Source organism: Elgaria multicarinata, chromosome 1 (genome assembly GCF_023053635.1).
Source record: "Elgaria multicarinata webbii isolate HBS135686 ecotype San Diego chromosome 1, rElgMul1.1.pri, whole genome shotgun sequence".
NCBI lineage: Eukaryota > Metazoa > Chordata > Lepidosauria > Squamata > Anguidae > Elgaria > Elgaria multicarinata.
In genome coordinates this window covers 179,357,120-179,381,649 of record NC_086171.1, presented here as the reverse complement: position 1 = coordinate 179,381,649, position 24,530 = coordinate 179,357,120, and the positions used below count along the sequence as shown (strand labels likewise).

General features: G+C 43.6%; 1 protein-coding gene across 1 annotated transcript in view; it reads right to left on the bottom strand.

Moving 5' to 3' along the window:
• Positions 1-213: 213 nt before the first annotated feature.
• The window catches only part of LMOD1 (leiomodin 1), a 37,416-nt gene continuing 13,099 nt past the window's right edge, over positions 214-24,530 (bottom strand). The window contains exons 2-3 of the mRNA XM_063144365.1: positions 4,327-5,862; positions 214-1,919 (exon numbers count right to left, since the gene is read on the bottom strand). Of these exons, the coding sequence (XP_063000435.1) occupies positions 1,893-1,919; positions 4,327-5,862 (1,563 nt within the window). The 3' untranslated portion in view covers positions 214-1,892. The remainder of the gene's footprint in view (positions 1,920-4,326; positions 5,863-24,530) is intronic.

The window sequence follows — 24,530 nt, the reverse complement described above, 5'->3', positions numbered from 1 at the left end:
TGACCAGTTCATGACACGGGTCTGTGTTATCTACTTTATTCAACTAGAGGGGAAGCAACTGTTATCTCTTGGCAAGGGGATACTGATGACAGTAGTCACGTTTCTGCTCTCAGGACCACCCCATATATCCCCTTTGTGGCATATTTGCTGCTTCAAAGCTGCTTCCCTGTGGTTGACTCAAATGCCCAATCAGCACCATATGGATGATTTTCCAGGTCACATAGGTAGCCTGAATTATATGGCTACATCCCTCACTGGTGTTCCTTGGTCAGGGCTGCTGGTGTTGGTGTGGGAAGTATCCTTGTGCTCAAGGCTACCCATGTAATGCAGGATATCCATATGTTACCAGTACACTATGGGATCCAGCAACAGGGGAGTATTTTAGTGGCCACCATGCTGCAAAGGCAATGTATAAATTGGTCTTCACTGACCTGGAAAGAGGAGTGACAGGGAAGTGAAGCTGGCACTTAGGTTGGTTGGAGGACACAGTATCCTCCTAGTCCACACACCATGGCTTGTTGACCATAGTTTAGAAGATAGTGACCCATAGGTCACAAATGCCTTTCCCTTCAGAATCCCTCTTTCCCTTTAAATCAGCATCAGCATTTTTAAAAGAAGAACTGGCACAGAAACCTTCTGGTCCCCAAAGCAACCCTATTGCTGTGTCTTTAGCAAATGTGAGCCCTGGCATTTATGAAGCAGGGGTTTTGTGTTGTCTCCTAGGTTAGCGTCACCTTGCCTATGGTGATGCTGTTGGAGCCCAAGTGCCAGGAAGATGTCAATAAGCAGTTGGCAGTGTTTTCCCTGAGCTCTGGAGATGCTACACAAAACTTTTCAAATTTGGGCTTCCAAGTCTTTTCTTTTCCATTCCATACACAACAGCCATTGCTTGCCTTTTCCATCACCTCTCAAACATGGCCAACCTTAACTTGCTCTTTCCCTCCCATCAGGCCTGTAAGCTTACGGGATCCAAAACTAGTTTGGAGAATGCTGCTCATTTCAGAAGTGCAAACACCAGATAGCTCCACCCCTCAGCAATGTGATCTGTGATCCATTCGGTTTCCTAACTGCCCAGCCACATGCTTACTTACAGCTAGATTCATGGTACCACAAGAAGCTCTTAATGCAGATATTGAAAACACAGAGAGACACATAAGGAGCTTTTTGCATCTCTTCTGTGAACGAAGGAAATCCTGGCCCATATAAGCCTATCTTTGACTATCATAGAGGAATAGTATCTTTGAGATCACAGAGACATTGGACAACTGGATTTGGCCCAGTGATTTCTCCCCCATTATATTTCTCTCTCATTATATTCCAGGAAGAGTGCTGACAGTTAGATCTAGCAGCTAATTGCATGAATGCAGTGCTGTTTCTTTGGGACTCCTTCTGTGCTGAAGACGGGTCCAGTCACATTCTCATGGTGCTGCTGCTCCAGTGTGGATTTTCTCTTGGATATATTTCTAGTGGCAAGTGATTGCAGTGTTGTTGCCTGGTAACGGGAAAGATAAGCAGGCATGCTCCAGATATAGACTCCTTGAAGACTCAATGTATCTGCCACTTTACTTTTTAAACTCCCACAAGGAAAGCTGGACAAATGGCCCAGATATACAACACTCTGAGCTTCTGCAAACCCTCCTCTCAGGGGAAAAAAGATGTTTCATGATTAAAAAGCACTAAAAATAAATATTGCTTCTTCCTGACATAATGCCTCCTTGGCAGCCCATCCAATTCATCCATCCAATTCAATCCCACAGAGAACACTGCTCATCTGGGACTAGTGCAGGTCAGGCTCCTGCTGAGTTCTTCTCATGTAAACAGTCACCCGAGAGACAAACACAGTGATTCAGCCTTGGCAACCTCATCATTCCAGGAAACCTAGATTTCGTTCCCTATTGCAGTAATTTGGGAACTTCCACCTGCCAAAACAATAATGATACTTGTTAGTGCAAGATCTAAAACCAAAGGTAACTACTGACTATGCAAATAGCAACTTTAAGGGGGTCAATTTTCATCAGGACCAGGGCAGGTAGGAGAATGGGTTAAACTCCCACCTCCATTGGCTCCTGACATTACCCAAATAAGTTGCACATTAATTGCATTCATACAATTAAGATCACGTTTTGCTCAGTTTGGCCCTGAAGGAACCTTGTTTGAAAAGGTTTGGCCTGGAAATTAAAATATCTTTATTCACAAATGATGATGAATTCTAAAGACAGTATGCCATAACCTAAAAGCCCTGTTCTGGATTGCCACCTACCTCACCTTCAAAGCTGGAGGCAATAGAAGAAGGGCCTCTGAGGACGGTCTTAATAATCAGGAAGGTTCATGTGGGTAAGGTAATTCTTTTGGTACCCAGGTCCCAGACCAGAGATTTTAAGGTTAAGATCAGTACCTTGAATTGGGCCTGGAAATGTTTCGAGAAGCCAGCTGGTGCACTGGCTTCCCCACATGCATACAAGTGAAGAAACACACATGTCTGTCTTGCACATATTTTAGAGTACACATTTTGTACACATTGGCTCAATTCAGATGTCACACTAAATCATGGTTTGCACTAATAACAGTTTCGATCCCAAACCATAGTTTGAGCTTTCAACTTTATGAGACAAACCATGTTTTAGGAGAATTTGTTTGCTTTCATTTCCCAGTCTCTCAGGTCCAAAATATCATTTGTCTGGTCTTGATTACAACAGTCCCTGGAGGTAGAACTAAAGCTGAAACTATGGTTTGCCAATTCAGATATCTCTTCAAACCATAGTTTACACAAATCATAGCTTGCAAAACCAGTACAAATTATGGTTTCTGATACTTGCTTTCTGGTCACTTACAACACATATTTTGTTAATTCAGATATAATGTCAAACCCTACTTAAGATTCCTTTACTATGGTTTTGTACATTGTCTGAACTAGGCCAACATTCCCTATACAAATTAATGTATAGGAGGCACTTGTACAAGGTGTGTACTGCATCATATGTGAAGCATCTATTTTGCCATGAGTTCATATGTTGGAAAGCTGATCAATGCATTGGTTTCCAAATAAATGTGCATATTACAAAACAGACATATGTGTTTTTTTCATAAGTGACTGTGTACATATTTTGTGGAGATTATCTCAGTGAAAGAAAAGTTTTGTGTGTCAAATGGCTTTCAGGTGCCTGCATTTTTCTTGGGCAGGGGATCAGAGCGTGTTCAGAAGAGGGCAACCAGGATGATCAGAGGTCTAGAAACAAAGCCCTATGAAGAGAGACTGAAAGAACTGGGCATGTTTAGCCTGGAGAAGAGAAGATTGAGGGGAGACATGATAGCACTCTTCAAATACTTAAAAGGTTGTCACACAGAGGAGGGCCAGGATCTCTTCTTGATCCTCCCAGAGTGCAGGACACGGAATAACGGGCTCAAGTTAAAGGAAGCCAGATTCCGGCTGGACATCAGGAAAAACTTCCTGACTGTTAGAGCAGTGCGACAATGGAATCAGCTACCTAGGGAGGTTGTGGGCTCTCCCACACTAGAGGCCTTCAAGAGGCAGCTGGACAACCATCTGTCAGGGATGCTTTAGGGTGGATTCCTGCATTGAGCAGGGGGTTGGACTCGATGGCCTTGTAGGCCCCTTCCAACTCTGCTATTCTATGATTCTATGATTCTATGATAATTACAAGTTCTGGTGGCTGCTATGCCTGCTTGCAATTCTCATCTCTTTCTCTCACCAATGCTTTAAATTCTCCCATGATTATGACAATCCAGTTATATCACTCCTGCAATGATCCCCAAGGAAGCTTGTGTGGGTGGCTTCTATTTTGTTATCATTTCGGCACCAGACCTTTTTATTTTTCCAGGCCTAATCCACCTTAGCAATAAGCTGTCTTTATTTTCTGTGAGCTCTGCTGTTGTGCTGCATTATACTTCTATTTCTATTTTATTAATAGAATAATAATAAAACCTCCTCCTCCTCCTCATTATTATTATTACTATTATTGCTTTTTAAATTTCTTATTTTGAGCCATCCTGGAACTTTGTTATAAATACTTCTGATAAATAAATTAATACAATATTTAGTTCTCAGAAGGAATCTCATTCTGGTCCCAGAACTCCTAAGGCAGAACTTAGCAACAGCCCAGAACTACACCTCATCAGCACACGTATGATGGAGAAAATATCCCTTATCAGACACAGGAACACTGGGGTCGTAGGGGGAGGAGAAGTGGTGTGTGTGTAAACACTAATGCTAGGCCGACATTATCAATAGGGTAGCCTTTAATGAACCCATCAATACTTTCCAAGGGCTTCACCCCAGAATGGCCTCCACATTTGCCCTTTGCTTACCTTCTTTAGACGTTTGACATTGCTGGAGCGAATGGCAGCCAAAAGCTGGTCTCTGGAGTTCTTCTCTTGTGGAGGAAGAGCTTTCTCCACCATCTTCCTCTGAGATGCCGGGGAGAGAGACAACCGTATGTTTTCATTGATCAGGGGAGGAGCAGGAGGAGGGGCCAGAGGAGGTGGGGGAGGAGGAGGGGCATTTGGGGCTCCAGCTTTCTTAGCATCAGTTTTACGGGAAGTCCAACGGGAGGCTTGGGGGGATGATTGTGGAGAAACCTTAGGTGAGCCAGCTAGCAGGCCTACTGGCTTTGGCACCTCGAGAAAGTCCTTCTTCTCCCCCTTTTCTTGAGCCTGTTTCTGCTCCTGCAGGCGTTTCTGTCGCTGCTTGTCCATGTTCCTGCTCAGTAGGTTTGTGACCGTCATGCGGGGCCCAGCTAGCTCAAAGTGGTAACCCAGTTTCAGCAGGGTGGTGTTTTCTTTCAAAAGCTTGGCTATCTCCATCTCCGTCTTCCCTCCACAGATATGCCTCTGGTTGTGAAAGCGCAGCTCTGTCAGAGTGTTGTTCTGCAGCAGTGCGCGGAAGATGGCCAGGATCCCCTTGCCTGTGATGTGATTGGAATCAAGATTTATGCTGGTCAACGTCTTGTTTGATTTCAGCATTATAGCGATGGCAAAAGCAACATGATCGTCGGCACGTGTGTTGGCCAGTGCAAAGACCTTGGCCACAGTGTTGAATTCTAAGGCCTCAGCAAAGCGCACCAGGATCTCGTTGTTGATGCAGTCGGAGTTGTTGACATTGATCTCTATCATCTCTGGGTCATTATTCTTCACTTTTTCCAAGGGTTCGTCAAAGAAGCTGGTGGCCTCCTCTTCCTTGCTCTGGCTAGAAGAATTGTCTGCAGATTTAGAGGGGCTGCTTTCAGCAGTCTCTGTTACCGTTTTCTCTTGCTCTGACTTAGAGGCCTTTGCCTCAGAAGTCCCTTTGCTGACTTGTGGCGATTTCTCCTCACTGCCAACTTTTGAGTCTGGCTTTAAAACCGAACTTTTTTCTTCTGTTTTCACAGGTTCTTTTTTATCTTCTCTCTTTCTATCTGAGCCTTGCTTTGAAGCTGAACCCTTTTCTCCTGTTTTTTCGGATTCTTTTTTATCTTCACTCTTTCTATCCTTCTCAGTCCCTCTCTTCAACCCTTCTGCCTTCTCCTCTTTTCCTTTGTCTTCTATGGATTTGTTCTTCGTCATTGTACCTCTTTCTTCCCCTCTCACTTTTGCTGCTGCATTTTTGTCCCCTGTTATGGCTTTCTCTTTCTCTTTGGAGAACTTCTTTTCATCCCTGGAGGACTTTTCCTCTTTGACTTGCCCAGTTTTCTTATTACTATCTGGTTCATCCTTTCCTTTCTGATGTGCTTTCTGGACATTTTCTTTTTTTTCACCTTCTTTTCCTAGGTCAGATAGTCTATTTTTTTTCAGATCTTTGCTCTGAATTTCCTTATGTTTTTCTTCAAGAATCTTTGCTTCTTTCTTCTTCTCTGCTGCCTTCTCTTCCTAGAGAAAATACATATATAAAAATATCCATTAGAAAATAGCTCAGTGACAACATAGTAAATTCCATTTGCTCCTGGTTAGTGGTATGTTTGTCATATTTATTAGTAAATGATAATAAATGAAAACTAGAGGTAAGTTGCTACAATTTCCAAAAGTAAGCAAACACCTGGGGGGTGTCTATACGCCATCACTTTGTAGCTGATTATTATTATTATAATATTTATTTGTATCCCGTCTTTTGCCCAATACTGGGCCTCAAGACAGCCTTACAAAATTTAAAACATATACATTTTAAAACCTATGAAAAGAAATATACAAAAGATAATAAATAAATAAATATATTACAATAGTAAAACATTAAACATTTAAAATACACAACAATTTTACAAGTCCTTAACATAGATGGAGGCCCATATTATTCACCAAAGGCCTGCCGGAACAAAGAAGTTTTTGCCTGCTTCTGAAAGCACAACAAGGAGGGAGCCAGCCTAGCTTCCTCAGGAAGAGAGTTCCAGAGCACTGGAGCAGCCACCGAGAAGGCCCTCTCCCATGTTCTCACCAGGCATGCCTGTGAAGATGGTGGGACTGTCAGAAGGGCTTCCTCAGAAGATCTCAAAGCACGGGCAGGCTCATAAGGGAGAATACAGTCTTTCAAATAACCCCTCAAAATTCCGCAACATTGCTGCTGCAAGGTGGGAATGCTAAATTTAGATGGCAGGAGGGAGCATGGACTATCCAGCCAGAAAAATTGCAGCACCGCTAGCCATTCGACTTGTCAATTACCCTGCACTTGTCGATTACCCTGTCGATTACCCTACCCTCAGCAACACCCACTGGCTTAACCCGAACCGAGGCCACCACTGACAGACAGAGAAACAATGTAGTGATCTTGGAGCAACTGAAAAAAAAAACGTGGTAAAAAGGCACCACAAAAAAGCACTGTTTCAGGGGTAAAAGCCAGGTGTGGCTGCGAGTTGGTGGCCGTATCATATAATGCAGTGGCTTTGTGCAGCCACAATGGGGTAAACAGGCCATATAGACACACACAACTTGTTATAAGCCTGCCTAACTAAAATGTACATAGCAGGGCACTATTAGCCCTGAACAATGGGGCAGAAGTCTGGTGATCTGCAAAGGGGTGGAGGGGCGGGGCAAGTAGCTTTGCAGTGGCAGCCACTGCAATGCCTTCCCTTAAAAAAAAAAAAAAAGCTTAACAGAACTGAGGGGGTGAGCTGCAGAGCAAAGCTGCAGTTACACTCAACATCTTCATGGACAGAATAGTGAAATCATACTTGAGGACCAAACTTTCATTAAAACCTCTCTGATAGAAAACCCAACAAGACAACAGGAATTTTAACTTTTTTTTTTTAGTGTTGAAGATCTGCATGGACATGCACTAAAAATGAATATGATGTACTCCAAAACAGAGAATATAGCCCAAATAAAGCATCTGACAGACCCCACACATGAACTATGACTATAATGTACCCCAAACAGAGAGAACAGGCCCCAAATATACCAGCCTGAGTGCCTAATTTCCAAAGTATTCAGACTAAGTGCGTAGCAGCGCCCACCCAAAACCTGTTAAAAACTGAAAGGGGCCAACAGGAATGCTCAAATATTCAAGTAATCAAAGAAACGCAATGTGAACTGAATGATCTGCAAAATAAAAATGCAATTGAGGCTTCCAAATTAGAGCAAACAAGACTCTGTGGCTCACTGAGAGAAGCAGAAAAAAGGCTTGCCTTCTGTTCCTGAGAGGGGGAAATGGCCTGTGGGCTTTCTAAACTGTGACAAAAAGCTGACTGGCTAAGCAGGCGCCCAAGAAACGACAAGTTCTTTGACAGCGCCCCACTCAAAGTAACTTATTCACCTCCTCCTCCCTCCCTGACTCATGCCTGGCTGCAAAAGGCAGAAGCAATCCTCCTCCTCCTCCCTTTCTCGAAGAAGCCCTATGGCAAGGGGATCACTCTTATACATTTTCTTTCCTACTCCTCCCTGACCATCCCTTTAGGAAGGCAGTAGCTTTCTCCTTCCATAGGAGAAGAGACAGCTCAGCCAGCATTTGCCAGTCCTGGGGTCTGTGTATACACAGGGAAAGCGCCACGGTGGCTGTGGATCTGTGCTGCGTCAGTCAGATGATGCAGGCACAGCTTCGAAGCCAGTGAAGCTGTGCATTGAAAAAGTCAGGGATTTACCCTGACTTTTTCAATGGGAGCGAAGTCAGTACGGTGCTTCCACCGTCTGACATCACTCTGGGGTCAATTTGGGGCCAATCCGGGGGTGGTGCCTGGTGGAAGGCAACCTGTGATTGGTCACCTTCCACCAGGAAGAGGATGGGGGCTGCTCTGGTCCCCGGATGGCTGCCAAGAGTCCCCTGTTCCCTCCTTGGGGGAGGGAAACCGTGGGGTTTCTGAGGGATGTGACGCCAACCGGCGCTGTGAAGACACCCCCGCCCCGTTCTCACCCCTGCTGCTGAGCCTGTGTGATACAACAGGAAACTTGAGGAAAATCCCTTTTCTGAAGCTGATATTTGCTATGGGTGGAGGGAATCCCCATGGGTGTCAATGGGGGATTTCCACCCAATTCAAATGGCATCTTCAGAGGAGAGATTTTCCCCCCAGGATCACAGCAGATGAGGAAGGGTTTAAATTCCACATCCATGCATGCATTGATTATGTCTGCTATCCGCCGCCCTCCCCCACCAGCTGATGCATTTTTAAAAAACTTGCATGTTATATGAAAAAAAGCCTCTAGTTTTGTCCTGGGATATCACCCTTGTTTCAAAGCCTCTTGGTACTCTGACAAACGTTCCAATGATGATGGTACAAATAATATTTCCAATAGAAATTTTTTAACTCTCTTCAGGCATCCAGGCTAAAACCCAGAAAGTGATCTCATGACATGCAGTTTATTCTGGTGCGGACTCAACCCATAGGCAGCACAAACCAAATCCTCAGATGAATAAACTTATCATAGAATCATAGAATCATAGAATAGCAGAGTTGGAAGGGGCCTACAAGGCCATCGAGTCCAACCCCCTGCTCAATGCAGGAATCCACCCTAAAGCATCCCTGACAGATGCTTGTCCAGCTGCCTCTTGAAGGCCTCTAGTGTGGGAGAGCCCACAACCTCCCTAGGTAGCTGATTCCACCGTCGCACTGCTCTAACAGTCAGGAAGTTTTTCCTGATGTCCAGCTGGAATCTGGCTTCCTTTAACTTGAGCCCGTTATTCCGTGTCCTGCACTCTGGGAGGATCGAGAAGAGATCCTGGCCCTCCTCAAACTTGCCCTTTGGATTTCAATCAAGACATCTACAAACATCCTTATATACAAACAGCTGAGCCAAAATATCAGATCTGAATTTCATTAGCTTCCATGGATGTTCATTTCTGGCACAGCCAGGGCCCAATTTCTGGAATCTCCATATCCAGCTGCAACGTGCCATCTAGCTAAATGACTCTCACAGAAAAGGTAATCTCTTGTATAGCTTTGCTTTAAGAAAGGCCAAAAAAAAAACATAGTGCGTGATTAAGTGGAGCTTGTCTTAAGATATTGTTTATGTATGAAAGTAAACAGACTCCATATTGGGAAAGCAAGGATCTCTGAATTTAGTTAAGAGATTACTAGGCTCAATTGAATTCTAAATATCTACAGTGGCTCTTCCTGGTGAAGAATGCAAACAAACCGACAAACATTCAATTAGACTAAGGCAATGTCTGCAGCTTGATCAGAAAGGCCACCAATATGGATGGCTTTAAAGGGGATTGGGCAAATTTCTGGAGGAGAAGGCTGTTAATGGCTACTAGTCCTAGTGGCTATATGCTATCTCCAGTATCAGAGGCAGTATGCTTTTGTATACAAGTTGCTGAGGAACATGGGTGGGAGGGTGGTGTTGCGCTGTAGGGAAACTTGTGGGCTTCCTTACAGGCCGCTGGCTGGCCGCTGTGTGAGCAGAATGTGGAACTAGATGGATCCATGGTCTAATCCAGCATGGCTCTTATGTTCTTATGATACGCAACTTAAAGTCCCATATCAGCTAGAAATGTAACAGCATTCCTTTTGTGCTTTTGGGACTGGAGGATGTAGCCTTAACCCCTTAGACTTCAGGATGCTAAGCCTTGGGGGACAAATCCCCAACTACATAGCCATCTCCTCAGCTTTGCACAGTGCTGTCCCTGAGCATGTCTACATGAAGGGTTTACCCCAGGGTGGCTTGGCAGTAGCAGCACATCATCTGCCATTGCGAAGCCATCCGGGGGCAAACCCCAGAAACTCCGCTGAAAAGAAGTCAGGTACTTATCCTGACTTTTTTTTGGCAGCGGAGGCTTGTCACAGCCCATGGTGCCCCCTGATTGGCCGCCATGGGCTGGACAGGAAAGGGGGCGCAGCTCAGGAGGGCCCTGTGTCCCGGAAAATAATAATAATAATAATAATAATAATAATAATAATAATAATAATAACAACAACAATAATAATAATTGGGGATGGAGATGGGAGAAGAGTGCCATCTTGTCCTTTGCCTCAGGTAGTGAAATGTCTTGGGACAGTCCCAGGTTCTCAGAAGATTATGACTACAAGGGGCCCTTTGAAGAGTACAGCGAGCTCTTTCAAGGGGATTGGCCCTGCAACAGAACAGGCATCACACCTCTGTAGTGAGGCAACACCTCCTCATGCTGTCTAGTGAGGGAAGAAACCCCCAGTCAGTTCAGACTCATTGGGAGTTTTCTATATGAGGCTTTTATCTTGCACCTTTACCGTGGTGTCTGCTTCCGAATTCTTTGAGAGATTAAGACCAGCTCCTCTAGTGTGCTTCCTTATTCTTGAGATTTTCTTTCTCTGCCCTTCTATATGTTTAATTATACAACCACTAGCTGGCGTTGCGGGGTAATGGAATTGTGCAATTATACGAGACACTCATTCCACTATTTCTAAATAATACCAGACTTTCCTCATTAGGGAAAAAAAACTCTCTATAATGGTTGCAAAGCACAGGAGAGGCCCTGGAGGATGACAATGTCATCTAAAGGAGCTGCAAACTACTGTGAGTGAGTAATCATGAATGCATAATAAAGCCTTGAATAGAAAGGCTGTGAGAGCTCTTCGAGATTCTGCTCTGCTTGCCTGAATTTATAAGCTCTGTGACTATCCCTGATTTGAATGTATGAGCCATACCTGATGTGATGCTAACTGATGACCTTCCTCTGAAGTACATCCTTGACCCTTGCAAGACACCATGGCCCTAACAAAATTTGGGCTCCTCCATTTCTTCTATTAATTGCTTAAGATGGAAAAGATGCAGTAACAAACGACACATTTTGCATCACTTCTACTTTGGCCCTAATAAACCTTCTTGTAAGGAGCTCCTCACTCAAAGTTTTATTTATTAATTAAATTTATTGACTTGAACTGGGAAATGCTCTTGTGGCGTTTTACAACATTAAAAAAAAATCAAAACAACAGTAAAATTACAACCAACACAATAAATATAACTAATGAAAATATCAGAATATTAGAACATTAAAAATATTGAACATATTAAAGAGCCAGCAATGAAATTAATAATCAGAGCAACAAATTAAAGATTAAACGCCGCGACAGTTCCTGACAACAGCTGAGCGGCTACATTTTGCACTAGCTGCAGCTTTTGGTCCAACATTAAGGGCAGCCCCAAATAGAGGGCATTGCAGCAATCTAGTCTTAAGGTCAGTAGTTCCTTTGCCGCTGTGGTCAAGCTATCCCTGACCAAGATAGACCATAGTTGGTGTTCTAAATGAAGCTGGTAGAAGGCACTCTGAACTGCTGTGGACACTTGTACCTCCAGTGGAAGGACTGGATCCAGGAATACCCGCAGACTACAAACTTAATGTTTCAGAGGGAGTGAAACTGCATCCAGAACAGGCAATGAGCCTATCTCCAGGACTCAGGAAATACTCACTCACAGGGCCTTCGTCCTGACAGGATTTAGCCTCAGTTTATTGGCCCTCATCCAGCCCATCGCTGAGTCTAGGCACTGACCCAGGACTTGCACAGCCTCCCCTGATTCAGATGTCACAGGAAGATAGAGCTATATATTATCAGCATACTGGTGGTATTTTGCTCCAAATCCCCTAATGACCGCTCTGAGCAGCTTCATATAGATGTTAAACAACATTGGTAACAAGATAGTATCCCGTGTAACCATATAGCATAATTGCCAAGGAATAGTCACCTAGAGTTACTCTCTGAAATTGATCCTGCAGCTAGGACTGGAAGCAGTATAACATAGTGCCTCCAATGCCCAACTCATGGAGCCAGTCCAGGTGGATACCATGGTCGATGGTATCAAAAGCTGATGAGTGATCAAGCAGAATTAACCAGGTCACACTCCCCTTGTCACTCTCTTGGTAAAGGTTATCTATTGGTTCCAGGACCAGGCTGGAACCTGGAATGAAATGGGTCTAGATAATCAGTATCCTGCAAAAGTGCTTGTATTGCCCTCTTGAATACCTTCCCCAAGAAAGGGACATTCACAACTGGGCAGTAGTTATCAAATGCTATTTAGTCCAGAATGGGTTTCTTTAGGAGTGGCTACATGACTGCCTCCTTAGGGGCAGCAGGAACCACCCCTTCACGTAGGGCCAGTTTGCATGACACAACAGCCCATGGGTTAAATAATCCACAGACAGTTGGGGATGAGCAGGAGAGAGTGGGCATGGTTCCTCCCATGTGTCTGCCACTTCTGCTTATAATCAGCAACCCACAAGCAGCACCTACTTAGGTTGCGGGCATGTTGTCTGAACCCAGATCACTGGGTTGTTCAGGGGCTAAACAATCCAGTGGTTAACCCAACAACAAACCATGATTAGCTGCTGGGTTGTTTAGCTTCTTAGTCCAGGTACAGCTGAAAGCTGAACTAGGGCAATCAGATAGAAAGGAAGGCAATTATATACAACACATGATTGTATAGAAATAGGTACTTTGTCAGTGTGGTTTGTTGCACAGGGGTGAGAAATGCTGGGCCTTCTGAGATTCCTTCTTCTGCACCAAGGACAGCCAAGTCCATAAATAACTTTCTCTGGCCCTACTAAATTTCAGTCAAGATATGGTAGGACAATTTTACCCTCCGTTTTTTTGTAAGGAAAATAAGCAATGTGTTCCCATGTGTATTTCATATGCATCTTATTGTATTGCTGTCTCGTGCACATTCTGGAAGGTCAAAGCCACAGCTAATTTGCCTTTGGAGAAGAACTTGGGCTGCTCGTGAACCTTTAGCATCAGCTTGACCAACAGATAACATTTTTTTTACAGCATGGAGATTTATCGAAAACCATTTCTCTCCTGCTTTTCAAAAGTGTTCAAAGAGGGTCATGACATAAAAAGAAGTGAATAAGAAAACAAACGAACAAATAAATAAATAATAATAAAAAGTTAAAAATCGCAGGGAAGAATAGCCAAATGCTTATTGGAAAAGAAAGGTCTTGAAACATTCATAACTTGTATGACCTACTAATTCCCGTAGATCAACCTTCTCGAAAAAGCAAGGTAGCTGCAAAGGCTGGATCAAAAGTGAGCACTCCTCTTTTTAGGAAACACATTTTCTCCCCCACTAATGAACTCATACAATCCAAGCATGTGTCCTCCACATATTTGAAGACCCTATTGCTAGGAGATGATGCCATCTTTCCTATAGATAGGGTGACCGTATGAAAAGGAGGACAGGGCTCCTGCAGCTGTAACTGCTGTGATGAAGAGGGAATTTCACCAGGCGCTGCATGCATACAAATGACGCCGGCTGAAATTCCCTTTTCTATAAACCTGTTAAAGATACAGGAGCCTGGTCCTCCTTTCCATATGGCTACTGTCCAATAGAGCAGGGGTGGAGAGCTTCCTTGGGGAAGCCCTCTAAGGGCTGGCAGCATGTGGCCCACTGCCAGGAGGTGAGGCAGCTTTGCCATGCCTACTTTGTCTGCTTTCAATTTCCTAGATTGGGGAGGATGCTGCATGGAAAAGGCTCTAATGGAGCATTGACAGTGGGCAAACAGCAATCCTCTAAGTGCTGGCTCAGTCACAGCTAGCTTCCTCATCATGGTCGACACAGTGTGGGTGTGAAGCACTGAGGCCACAGAGATCAGGAGGCCCCCTCTTGCTTTTAATCTCCCCCTCATGACTGAGCTGAGGGGGAGATCAGAGGTATGGGGCTGGAACACCTTGCAGGCTGCATTGGGGAGCCTCCAAGAGGAGGTGGAATTGCTCCAGTCCCTGAGCAGTCAATACCAGGAGAATATAATGGTCCCTACAAACACAGAAGCTGGCCAATCTTGTTCTGCACAGCTATGAAAAGTTTAGGAGGAGCTGTTGGAAGTGTGGGTGCAATTCAGCTAGCTTCAAAAGGAAAAAAAAAAAGAGAAAAGATGTGTCTGCAGGGATGCTTCCTACTACTGTCTTCAGACCTGTGCTGACCTTTCTTCTATTGCTAGACTAGTACTCTTGGGGTTGCTGACCTCACTTCCTCCTTCCTTGTTCTTCATACTCTTGCCTCTCAGATAGGAAACATCTTTTTGGATCCCCCTTCATCCTGGATAGGGGATCCTCCTATCCAACATGTATTTCCTGCAATAAAATGCACGCTTTCTTATTCCTTTTACCCAGTCTGATTTATCCAAGGGAAAACGTGCTCCTTCAGCCAGGATTTCACACAGCTCAGCCTAGTCAGGTTTTTGCTGTTCTAACAGCAGCCCTGTTTTCCTTTGCATCTGGTCACCTTATATGTAACTCCTGAAGGTGCAGGTGTCCTCTCCAGGCGGGGGCTTAGCAACCCGACCTCTGACACCCCTCCGACACCATTCCATGGGTGTGCAAAATGTCTCCCAAGGCACCATTTCTTGCAGCTATTGGCATGAACTTTTCATGCTCTGCCCCTGACCTTTCTTTAAAAAGAACCAGCCTGGTGTTTGTGCCAATTAATCACGAATGTTTTGACAAACTAAAATGCTGCAAGTTCCTCCTAAACCTACGAAAATGAATGTTGCTGCTGCTTGCTGGCAATTGCTGTCCTCAGCCCCACTCAGATGTTTCCTTAAAAGGAAAAGGAGACTTGGGAACTTCTTGTTTCGGAATCTGGGCACTGAGGTACTAATGATCCCTCCCTGGTCCTCTCCCTCGGGCAGCTAGCCTGCTGGATTTGTGCCCAGTGGGGACCGTGTGTAAGTGTTACTCAACAGGTACCAACAGACTTATTTAAGTGAGCTGCAGAACTTAGCAGGTGTTTGGCAAGGGATGTGAAATGCACACTTTGTTCCACGTATTGTTAGCAGCCAGAACTTAATAAACAACACCTCTGCTCTCTAATAAGTGTTGCAGAGGGTCAATAACAAGGATGACAAATCAGAATGCAGCCACTAAGGATAAATCCAGATTCTTTATATAATCCGCACAGAAAATTTCCTACGTTTTCCGTCTTTTACTGCCACCCCCCAAATCTCAAGTCTTAGGGCATATTAATTTATTTCAAGAATGTTTAACCTACCCTTCTCCTAGGATAAAAGGGCAATTAAAAAACACACACCAAATATGCCATAAACTAATACAATGAAACCATAAAACATCACAATAAAAACAATTCAGAAGCATAAAAACTGCAGAGCAAACTAAACAGATGCTAAACATAAGCACCACACTTTGAAATGCCTAGGCAAATAAATAAGCTTTAACATGGCATCAAAATTATAGCAGTGACAACAGGAAGTGCTTTCCAAATGATAGCAGTGATAGTAGTGTCAACAGGAAGTGCTTTCCAGAGATGGGCTACCACGACAAAGAAGGTCTCTGTCTATTTCCTACACAGTGAGCTTTGCCTGGCAAAGGAACTCAGAGAACAGGCTGCTCTAAATATTTTTGGGCACAGGCAGGTTGGTATAGGGAGATATACTTCTTCAGGTATTTGGGTCCCAAGCCATTATGGGTATTCACCAGAACTTTGAAATGGGCTCAGAAACAAATAAGCAGCCAGTGGAAGTCTTCAAGAGTTGGTGTAATTTGAGCTCATCTGGCTGTATCAGTAAAAAATTCTGGCAGGCATATTTGTGTCACCTTCAACAGCACCCCCTTATACAAGACATTACAGTAATACAATTGAGAAGTTACCAGAACATGGATCACCATGGCCAGATCATCCTTGTTTAGGAGCAAATATAGCTGGTAAACCAGCCCAAGCTTGTTAAAGGGACTCTTTGAGACGGAGGCCACCTGAGCCTCAAATGACAGTGCTGGATCCAGGAGTATCCCCAAGCTACGTACCAGCTCTTCCAGTGGGGGTGCAACTCTATCTAGAACAGGACATTCAGCTACTTTCTAAAGATAAGAATCAACTACTCACAGCCTCTCTTTGTCAGGATTCAGCTTAAGTTTACTAGCCCTCATCCAACCTATTACCAACTCCAGGCACTGGTCTAGTGCTTGCACAGCCTCACCTGTCTCAGATGACCTAGAGGGCATCTATATGATGCTGCTTTGCCTACTGATTCCCCTAAAACCCCAACAGTGTTACTGCTGTGAAGCAGCATCAATAAGGTTACAACAAGACAGGAGTGAGTGCAGCCTATCCAGTCAGGAAAATTCACAGCACCATTATCAGACAGTGGTAATAGGCAGCAAATATCAAGGCACCGAAAACAACTTTTCTGGCAATTCTATGCAACATTGTAGCTTTGAGAGCCAGTAGCTGCACATCTGTGCTGCTGCAGTTCATTGAATTCATGCGTTAGACATCATAACTGTCCCTACTTTCATTCCCCAAACTTTAATATCACTATAGTGGCCATTACTAGGCTTGAGGAGCCCAGCCCCTGCGCTGTATTCCTGGCCTACGCTGCACTGGGATCTTCCCCTAACCATGCCCACTCTCTTAATACAAACTGAAGCCACCACTGACATATGAACAAACAACCAAGGTGACATGTAAAAGGTCATGGTAAAACGACACATCGGAAAAAGTGCAGCTTCTCAGGGAATAGCACGATGTGGCTGCAAAATGGTGGCTGTGTCATATAAACAACAGGCACAACTGTGCAGCCACGCTGGAGTATAAAGAGCTTATAGACAAGCCCCTAGAAAGATAGAACTCAGTATTACTAGCATACTGATGACACTTCACTCCAAACCCCTGCTGACCTCTCCTAACAGCTTCATATAAAAGCCCAAAAGCATGGGGGATGAGACCTGGGAAGACCCCACAGCATAAATTAATTTGTACCCCCATCTTTCTACCCAAAATGCACTCAAAGTGACTTGGAGTCAAGAAGAAGTCCCCAATGCTACTTTCTGATAGCGACCCTGAAGGCAGGTGCCATCTCACTGGGCCTCCTGCTCCCATTCCATAGAGCCATGGTATCAAATGCTGCAGAGAGCTCAAGGAGTTTTAGCAGGGTCACTGTCCCCCTGCTCTTTTCCTGATTGAGATAATCCAGCAGGCAGACCAAAGCTGTTTCAGTGCTAAACAGGGCCAGAACTCATATTGAAAGAGGTCCAGATAATCTGCTTTATCCCAAAGTGCCTGGAGTTGAACTGCCAGGAACTGAACTAAGCAACAGCTGGTTTCAATAAGGAAAAACAGTTTGAAGAGCGAACTTCCATTTCCCTCCCCAGAAAAGAATATTTCAGGGCACACGTGGATGTTTAATTGTGCAAAGTCCCTGATAAGGGGAAAAAGGAAGTGCACATTTATGGGAGATGTGCAAAGATCAGTACCATAGGATTGGACTGTAAGTCTTTGTTCAGTTTCAAGCTGGGTGCCAGGTATACTCTTTTACAGAGGACAGTCCTCTCTTCGAAGGGCTGCCCTGTCCAATTTCAGTTTAAAGATATTAAAACATAAGAACTGTTGCCCATCAACCATTAGCACCTGAACACGAGGCAGGCAGGCACATAGGTGACCTGGTCACAGTCTTCCATACTATGGTAAGATGTACTGAATTTCTATTCCAATTACAATAATAGGAAGCTGCCTTATACTGAATCAGACTATTGATCCATCTAGTCCAGTATTGTTGACACTGACTGGCAGCAGCAGCTCTCCAGGGTTTCAGGTGGAATTCTTTTCCTTGCCCTATCTGGGGAAGCTGGGAGTCGAGCCTGGGACCTTCTGCATGCAAAGCATGTGCTCTATTACACTGAGCAATGCACCCTCCCATTTATAAATTTCCATCTATACATATAAATTACCATATGCACTCTTCTTGTGTCCTTTTTTTGGGGAGGGGAGCCGTCCATGCCACTGCCGCCGCCGCCGAGAAGAGCTCTCCGCCGCCGAGGAGAGCTCGGCAAAAGAAGGCGGGGTAGAGAGCTTCTTCCGCTCTTCACCCCGCCTTCTTTTGCCGAGCTCTCCTCACCGGCGGAGAGCTCTCCTCGTTGTCGTTGGCGGTGGCATAGACGGCTCTTCCTCGTTTCTTTTACAGGGAAGTCAGACTATCGTTTTCGGGGTGCTCTTGGGTCGCATAGAAACGCTCTGGGAGTGACATGCAGATCCCTCAGATTGATATATTCCCGTAATAGATCCGCTGATGCCAAGTCGCAGAAAGATTATGCAATTAGCAGCAGCTCACTATATAGTGCCAACTGCACCTCTCAACTCAAAGGTGCCAAGAAGGAAGAAAAGGATTGGGAATTTAAGGGAATGGAATTGAAAGTTAAGAATGAGATTAAATATTTGGGAATTAAAATTACAAAAAATTTAGAGAATCTTGAAAAGGAAAATTTAACGAGGTTAAAGAAAGAGGTATTAGAGAAATTGGAGAAATATAAAAGATTAAATTTATCTTGGTTCGGAAGAATAGCCTTAATAAAAATGAAGATATTAGCTAAAATTAATTTTGTATTTAGAATGTTACCTATAAAAATATCAGAAACCGAGATAAAAAGTTGGCAAAATATTATTAATAAATATTGTAATGGAGAAAAGAGAGCAAGAGTGAATAAAAATAATTGGTACCTAAGCCAAAAAAAGGGGGGAATGGGTCTCCCAAACATAAAATTATACTACGTAGCAAATAGATTAAGACATGTTGTAGAAGCAATTATGGGAGTAGGAGATTTATATTGGATGGAAGAAAAAACCATAAATAAGGTAGAGATGAATTTGGAGAATGTTTTTTTTAAAGACGGAGGAAGAAAGTGGGTTGGAAGTATAGATAATCCACTCCTGAGGACTCAATGGGAAATTTGGAGTAAATTTAAAGGGAAGCTGCTTCCGAGCAACTCTCCCTTAGCACCGATAATAATGTTAAAGAATTTCCCAGAGGATCTAAAGGGTAGATTATGTAAAATATTAAAAGAGAAAAATAAAATAAGATTAAAGGATTGGGTAAGAGATATTAAAATAAGAGAGGATATGGAAAATTTGTTAAAGGAGAAGAAGCTATCTTGGCTAGAATATGGTCAATTAGAGCAATGGAATAAAAAGTGGATTAAAGATAATAGAATGTGCAGAAAGATGACGAGGTTTGAAGAATTAGTAGTAAGTAAGGAGGAAGGGAAAGGAGGTAGTATAGTTTCAAAAGGATTAATGAGTGAAATATATAAAATATTGTTAGAGAAGGAGTTTAGAGAGAATACAGAGAAAATGGTTTGGGAATCAGATTTGAAGATACAAATAGGGCGACAGAGCTGGGAGGGACTATGGAAACAAAGAGTGTTGAGAAGTTTATCAGTAAGAATAAAGGAGAATTATTTTAAAATTCTATGGAGGTGGTACCTAACCCCGGTTAGATTGAATAAGATAAGTGATCAACATTCAGCAAATTGTTGGAGAGGTTGTGGGGAAAAGGGAACGTATTTACATATGTGGTGGCAATGCAAATATGTACAAAGATTATGGAAGATGGTGTTCTCAGAAATTGAAGAAATAGTGGGAATGAAAATAGAACAAACACCAAAAATAGCATTGCTGTCACTATTTGAAGATATAAAGTGTGGAAAAGGAACTATAGAGCTGATATCGAATTTGTTGGTTGCAGCACGACTGATGGTAGCTAGGAACTGGAAGATCCAAGGGGAATACTCTATTGAGGAATGGTATAAAGAAGTCTGGGACATAGCCATTAATGATAAACTGACATGTAATATTAAGTGGAGAAAAGGCGTAACTAAAATAAATGAGTTCGAAGGAATTTGGAAACAGTTCCTAGTGTTTGTGTTTACCAAGGGAAGTGGGAAACCACCAGCAGAAGAAACGATTAGATTTTGGACTCAAGAATGATCCCGAGGTGGGGGGTGCACTTTTATGTTAAGAACGAAGATGTTGTAGTATGATAAGGTATATGTAATAGTTTTTGATATTTGTACTCAACAATCATTCAATATGTATGCAGCAGATATTTGATGTTTTTTTTTTTCTTATTGTGTTTTGTTTCAGTTATATTTTGGTAATGTTTATCTATGTTATATAGTGTTGAAAATGAATAAAAATTTAATAAAAAAAAAATCAACTCAAAGGTGCCAGCACTTCCTGAAATGTCAACTGATATTCAGTTTCACCCGGATTCAGTTACATCTGTGAACCACACTGACGGTGTGAAAAAGGAATATGACTAAATAATGTAGAAACACCGTTGCCCAAGAACAAATCAGAGGACGATGATCAAATGATGTGTTATTCAATCACCCTGTTATTTAAATCCAGTTTTTTAATCACTATTCACAGAGCTTGCTCATTCTTTGCTGATGATCTTGCCTGCAATGCATAGCATGAAAATGGTGACAGAACACCTGAAGCTGGGACAGATAGCAGTTATTGTTATGGGGAAAAATCAATTCAGTGGACAATGCCAGCTACACATAATGAAAACCAGTTTGTGAATATATATTTGTCAGCCTTCACATAGAAATGGCAATTTATAACGTTGTTTTGAACTAGTTGGATGAATGTTTGAATTCAGGGAAGTTTGTTAACAAATGGAAGTTTGTTAAGCAAACCTGAGGCTTGTGGGATCTACTTTGTTTTTGATTAGAGCCATCAATTAAGAAATTGGAAGTCAGAAATCCTTGTTGATTTACAAATCATTCAGAAATCTGTCAGTAGATCCAGATATACGTTCTGCCCACTCGTGTTTTAGGCCATGCAGAGGCGGTCAGTGCTAGCATAGTTGATGGCTACATGAATTCATCCCACATAACAAGAAAAAGGCATGCCCACACATTTACTATCTGATGAAGTGAGCATACAAATTATACTACTTGCCTAGAAGCAATGTGGAGTCTTTTAAAGAGTGATGTAGACTATCCTGTAAGAGATTCACAGTTTGAATTTTGGCTTCTGATATCCAGGTCTATTTCCCCGCTTTACAAGCAATTCCAGATTTCACCCAGTGTAAGGTCAAGGAGTTATAAGAACAGCCATGCCGGATCAGATCAAAAGCATATCTAGACCAGCATTCTGTCCCACAGTGGCAAACTAGATGCCCCAACGGAAAGTCCACAAGCAGACATGAGCTCAATGAATGTGTCTAAACCTGTTTTAAAGTGGTCCAAGATGGTGGCCATCATGACATGTTGTGGTAGCAAATTCTATAATTCTTTCATCTGTCCTGAATCTCTCACCATTCATTTTCATTGAATGATCCCTGGTTCTATTATTATGAGAGAAGGAGAATGACTTCTTCCAACCTACTTTCTCCACACTACGCATGTTTGTATACACTGCTATCATGTCCCTCCCTTACTCAATGTTTTTTTTAACGCTAAAAAGGCCCTTTCCTCATGGGGGACTTGCTCCAGCTCCTGGATCATTTTGGTTGCCCTTTTCTGCACATTTACAGCTCTAAAAATACCCCTTTTAAAGTGGTGTGACCAAAATTGCAGTATTCCAAATAGGGTCATACCATAATTTGTACAAAGGCATTATGATATTGACAATTTCATTTTGAATTCCTTTCCTAAAGATCCCCAATGTTGAATTTGCATTTTTCACAACACCTACATATTGAGTCAGAGACTGCTGCCAAACCATTTGTTTATCTATATGTACATCAAACATTTGGAGCTGAAACAGTTGATAAAAGGGCTGGGTGAGAAACTTTTGTGATAACTATGGTCCCCCCCCTCCCGCTACCACTAATAATGGGTTTTCCTTGCTGATTTCATAGACTCTGAAAATGGAAGTTTGTTAAGCAGTAAGAAAAGCTGGTTTCACTTTGTATCAGTTCACTTCAATACTTAATGCTCTGATTTTTTACATTGGAAACAGGTGATGCCTTAACCTGCTGATCCATGTTAGGGCCCCCCTGTTTATACATTTTAAAAGCCCCGTGATGGCTGTGCAGTGGGGCAGCGTCGGTTAAACGATGCAGCAGTCACCCCAAAGCCACTGTGGGCTTTCCCACAAAGCTGTGTATTAAAAGTCAGGCACTTACCCCAACTTTTTATGCTGCAGCAAGGTGACCATGGCCCTTCTGCTGTCTGACCTCACTCTGGCTTCAAAGTAGAGGCATTCCTGGTGGATGGTGACCCCTGATTGGTCACTGGAAGCCCGGGCAGAGGGCAGGCCTGGTGAGTCTAATGGCCTCCAGAAAGCCCGCACTGCTTCCTGTGTCAGGATTACCTGCCATCACCCCACAGCAGCGAAAGCGTGGGTTTTTTCTAAAAGTGGTGGCAACCCAGCACCGTCAAGGCAAGCACAGGGCGAAAATGCTTCACATGGTGATTTTTTTTTAATTGTAAGACACTTTAAAGGCTGATTTCATGAAGTGGAAATAAGTGCATTAACAATCTCATCTATACCCTGGGGCAACTCACCCTATAGGTTATGTGAGGAAGAAGCAAAAGGCAGCTTCCTTTCATGGCCGCTGTAGCCAGATAGGTTGATGTTGTCTGTTCTCCTGTTCCTGAATAGTATAGCACTGCTTGACTAGGTGCTGTAACAGATGTTTGGAACTATAACTCCCATCAGACCCAGCCAACTTGGCCAGTGATCAGGGATGTTGGGTGCTGTAGCCAAAATATCTGGAGGGAAGACTCCTTTAAAACCATCACCTGCCGGTTAATAACCAATCAGCGATCTCAGCACCAGCATCACTGGCAGGAGGGGGAAGCTTTACTCTTGCCATCTTCCCAGGGATCCTGATGTAGCTTGCTGTTCCCTCACTGCTAAGAGTGAACTGCATCAGGATCACTGGGAGGCTGAGGTTGAACCCTCCCCCCGCCCCCATCCTCTTGATCCTGATACACACCACTGTCTCCTTGCTCCAGGATCTATATGCTGAGAAGTCCTCTGTTTTCCTTTTGTCTTTGGGAAGCTTCCTTTTATGGCCTTTTCCCCTCCTAACAAGGCAATTCCCAGGCTGCAGTTGACTCATGCCTTTGGACTTTCTGGCGAGACACAATGTGACTCTGGCAATGGCAAATTGACATTGGCTGCCACTTCAGCATCAGCCAGAGATGCCATTGAGGTTGTTCAACTCTGTTTCTCCTTCTGCCCCTGATCCATAAAGTAAGAAGTTGTCAACATCAGAAACAGCTTGTCTTCTGATAGCTCTCCTTGATTATTTGTCTGGATTCTAACAAGGATTAAAGAATTGCTCTGACTTTGAGACCCCTCTAAATTCAAATATTGCTAGCTTCAGAGATAAAGGGCTTCTCTACATTGAAGCAAAAATCCTGCATCCTTATCAGGGCTTCTCCTTCCGGAGTCTTTCCGGGATTGTGTTCAGCACAATACACATGCTTCCCCACTCCCTCTTTTGGGCCATTGCTTGTTGGGCAAGTCCCATATGTTCCCATATATTCCATTTATACAGCCAGTAGATGGCACTGTGATGTTGTGCAATTCTGGAAATATTACTGCATTTTCGTTGAGTTAGAAAATGACAGAATAAAGCTTAAAAACTAAAGGGAGAGGCACCAGAGGTTGACAATATTGTGAAAAGGACCCGCATGCATCCATGAGTAGGGCCTAAGGCTATTCTGGTCCTGCCTATCTTTGGACTATTCTGGTCCTAAGATAGGCAAGTACAACTAGGACCTGCAACAAAATGTTGCAGTGCATCCTCAGTTTTTGAAGAGGAGTGCTCCTAGTTCATGCTGGCTGGGAATTATGGGAGTGCAGTTCAACACATCTGGAGGGCACCAAGTTGGGGAAGGCTATTAGATGGGAGTGGACTTCAATCAACATATGTGCATGTTTCTTACCCAACTGATCTCCATTTAGGGGAGAAAGTAACAGCTGAAGCAATCCTAAACTTCACTGCTTACTTGGGGGCTGTCTTCACAGCACCAGGTTGGTGCCACCTCCTTGCTCAACCCTGCACTTTCCTTCTCCCAGGGCGGCATTAGGTAATCCTAATGTTGAGGAGGGAGCGTGGGTTTTTTGGGGGGCCATCCAGTTCCTGGAGTTGCCCCTGCCCTCCTCCTGGTGGAAGGTGACCAATCGCTGGTCGCCTTCCACCAGGCTCCGCCCCTGCGTTGCCCCTGGAGCGACATTACACGACAGAAGCGCTGTGTTGACACTGCTCCCTTTGAAAATGTCAGGGTAAATCCCTGACTTTTTCAAATTGGAGCATTGTGGGGAAGCCCCGTGGTGGCTGCAGACCTGCACCTATGACGCTTAACCACCCACAGCTACTACAGGGCTTTCACCGCATGTAGACAGCCCCTTGGAGTGTCTCCTCCTATAACAGATTCATAGCAACAGAAAAATCA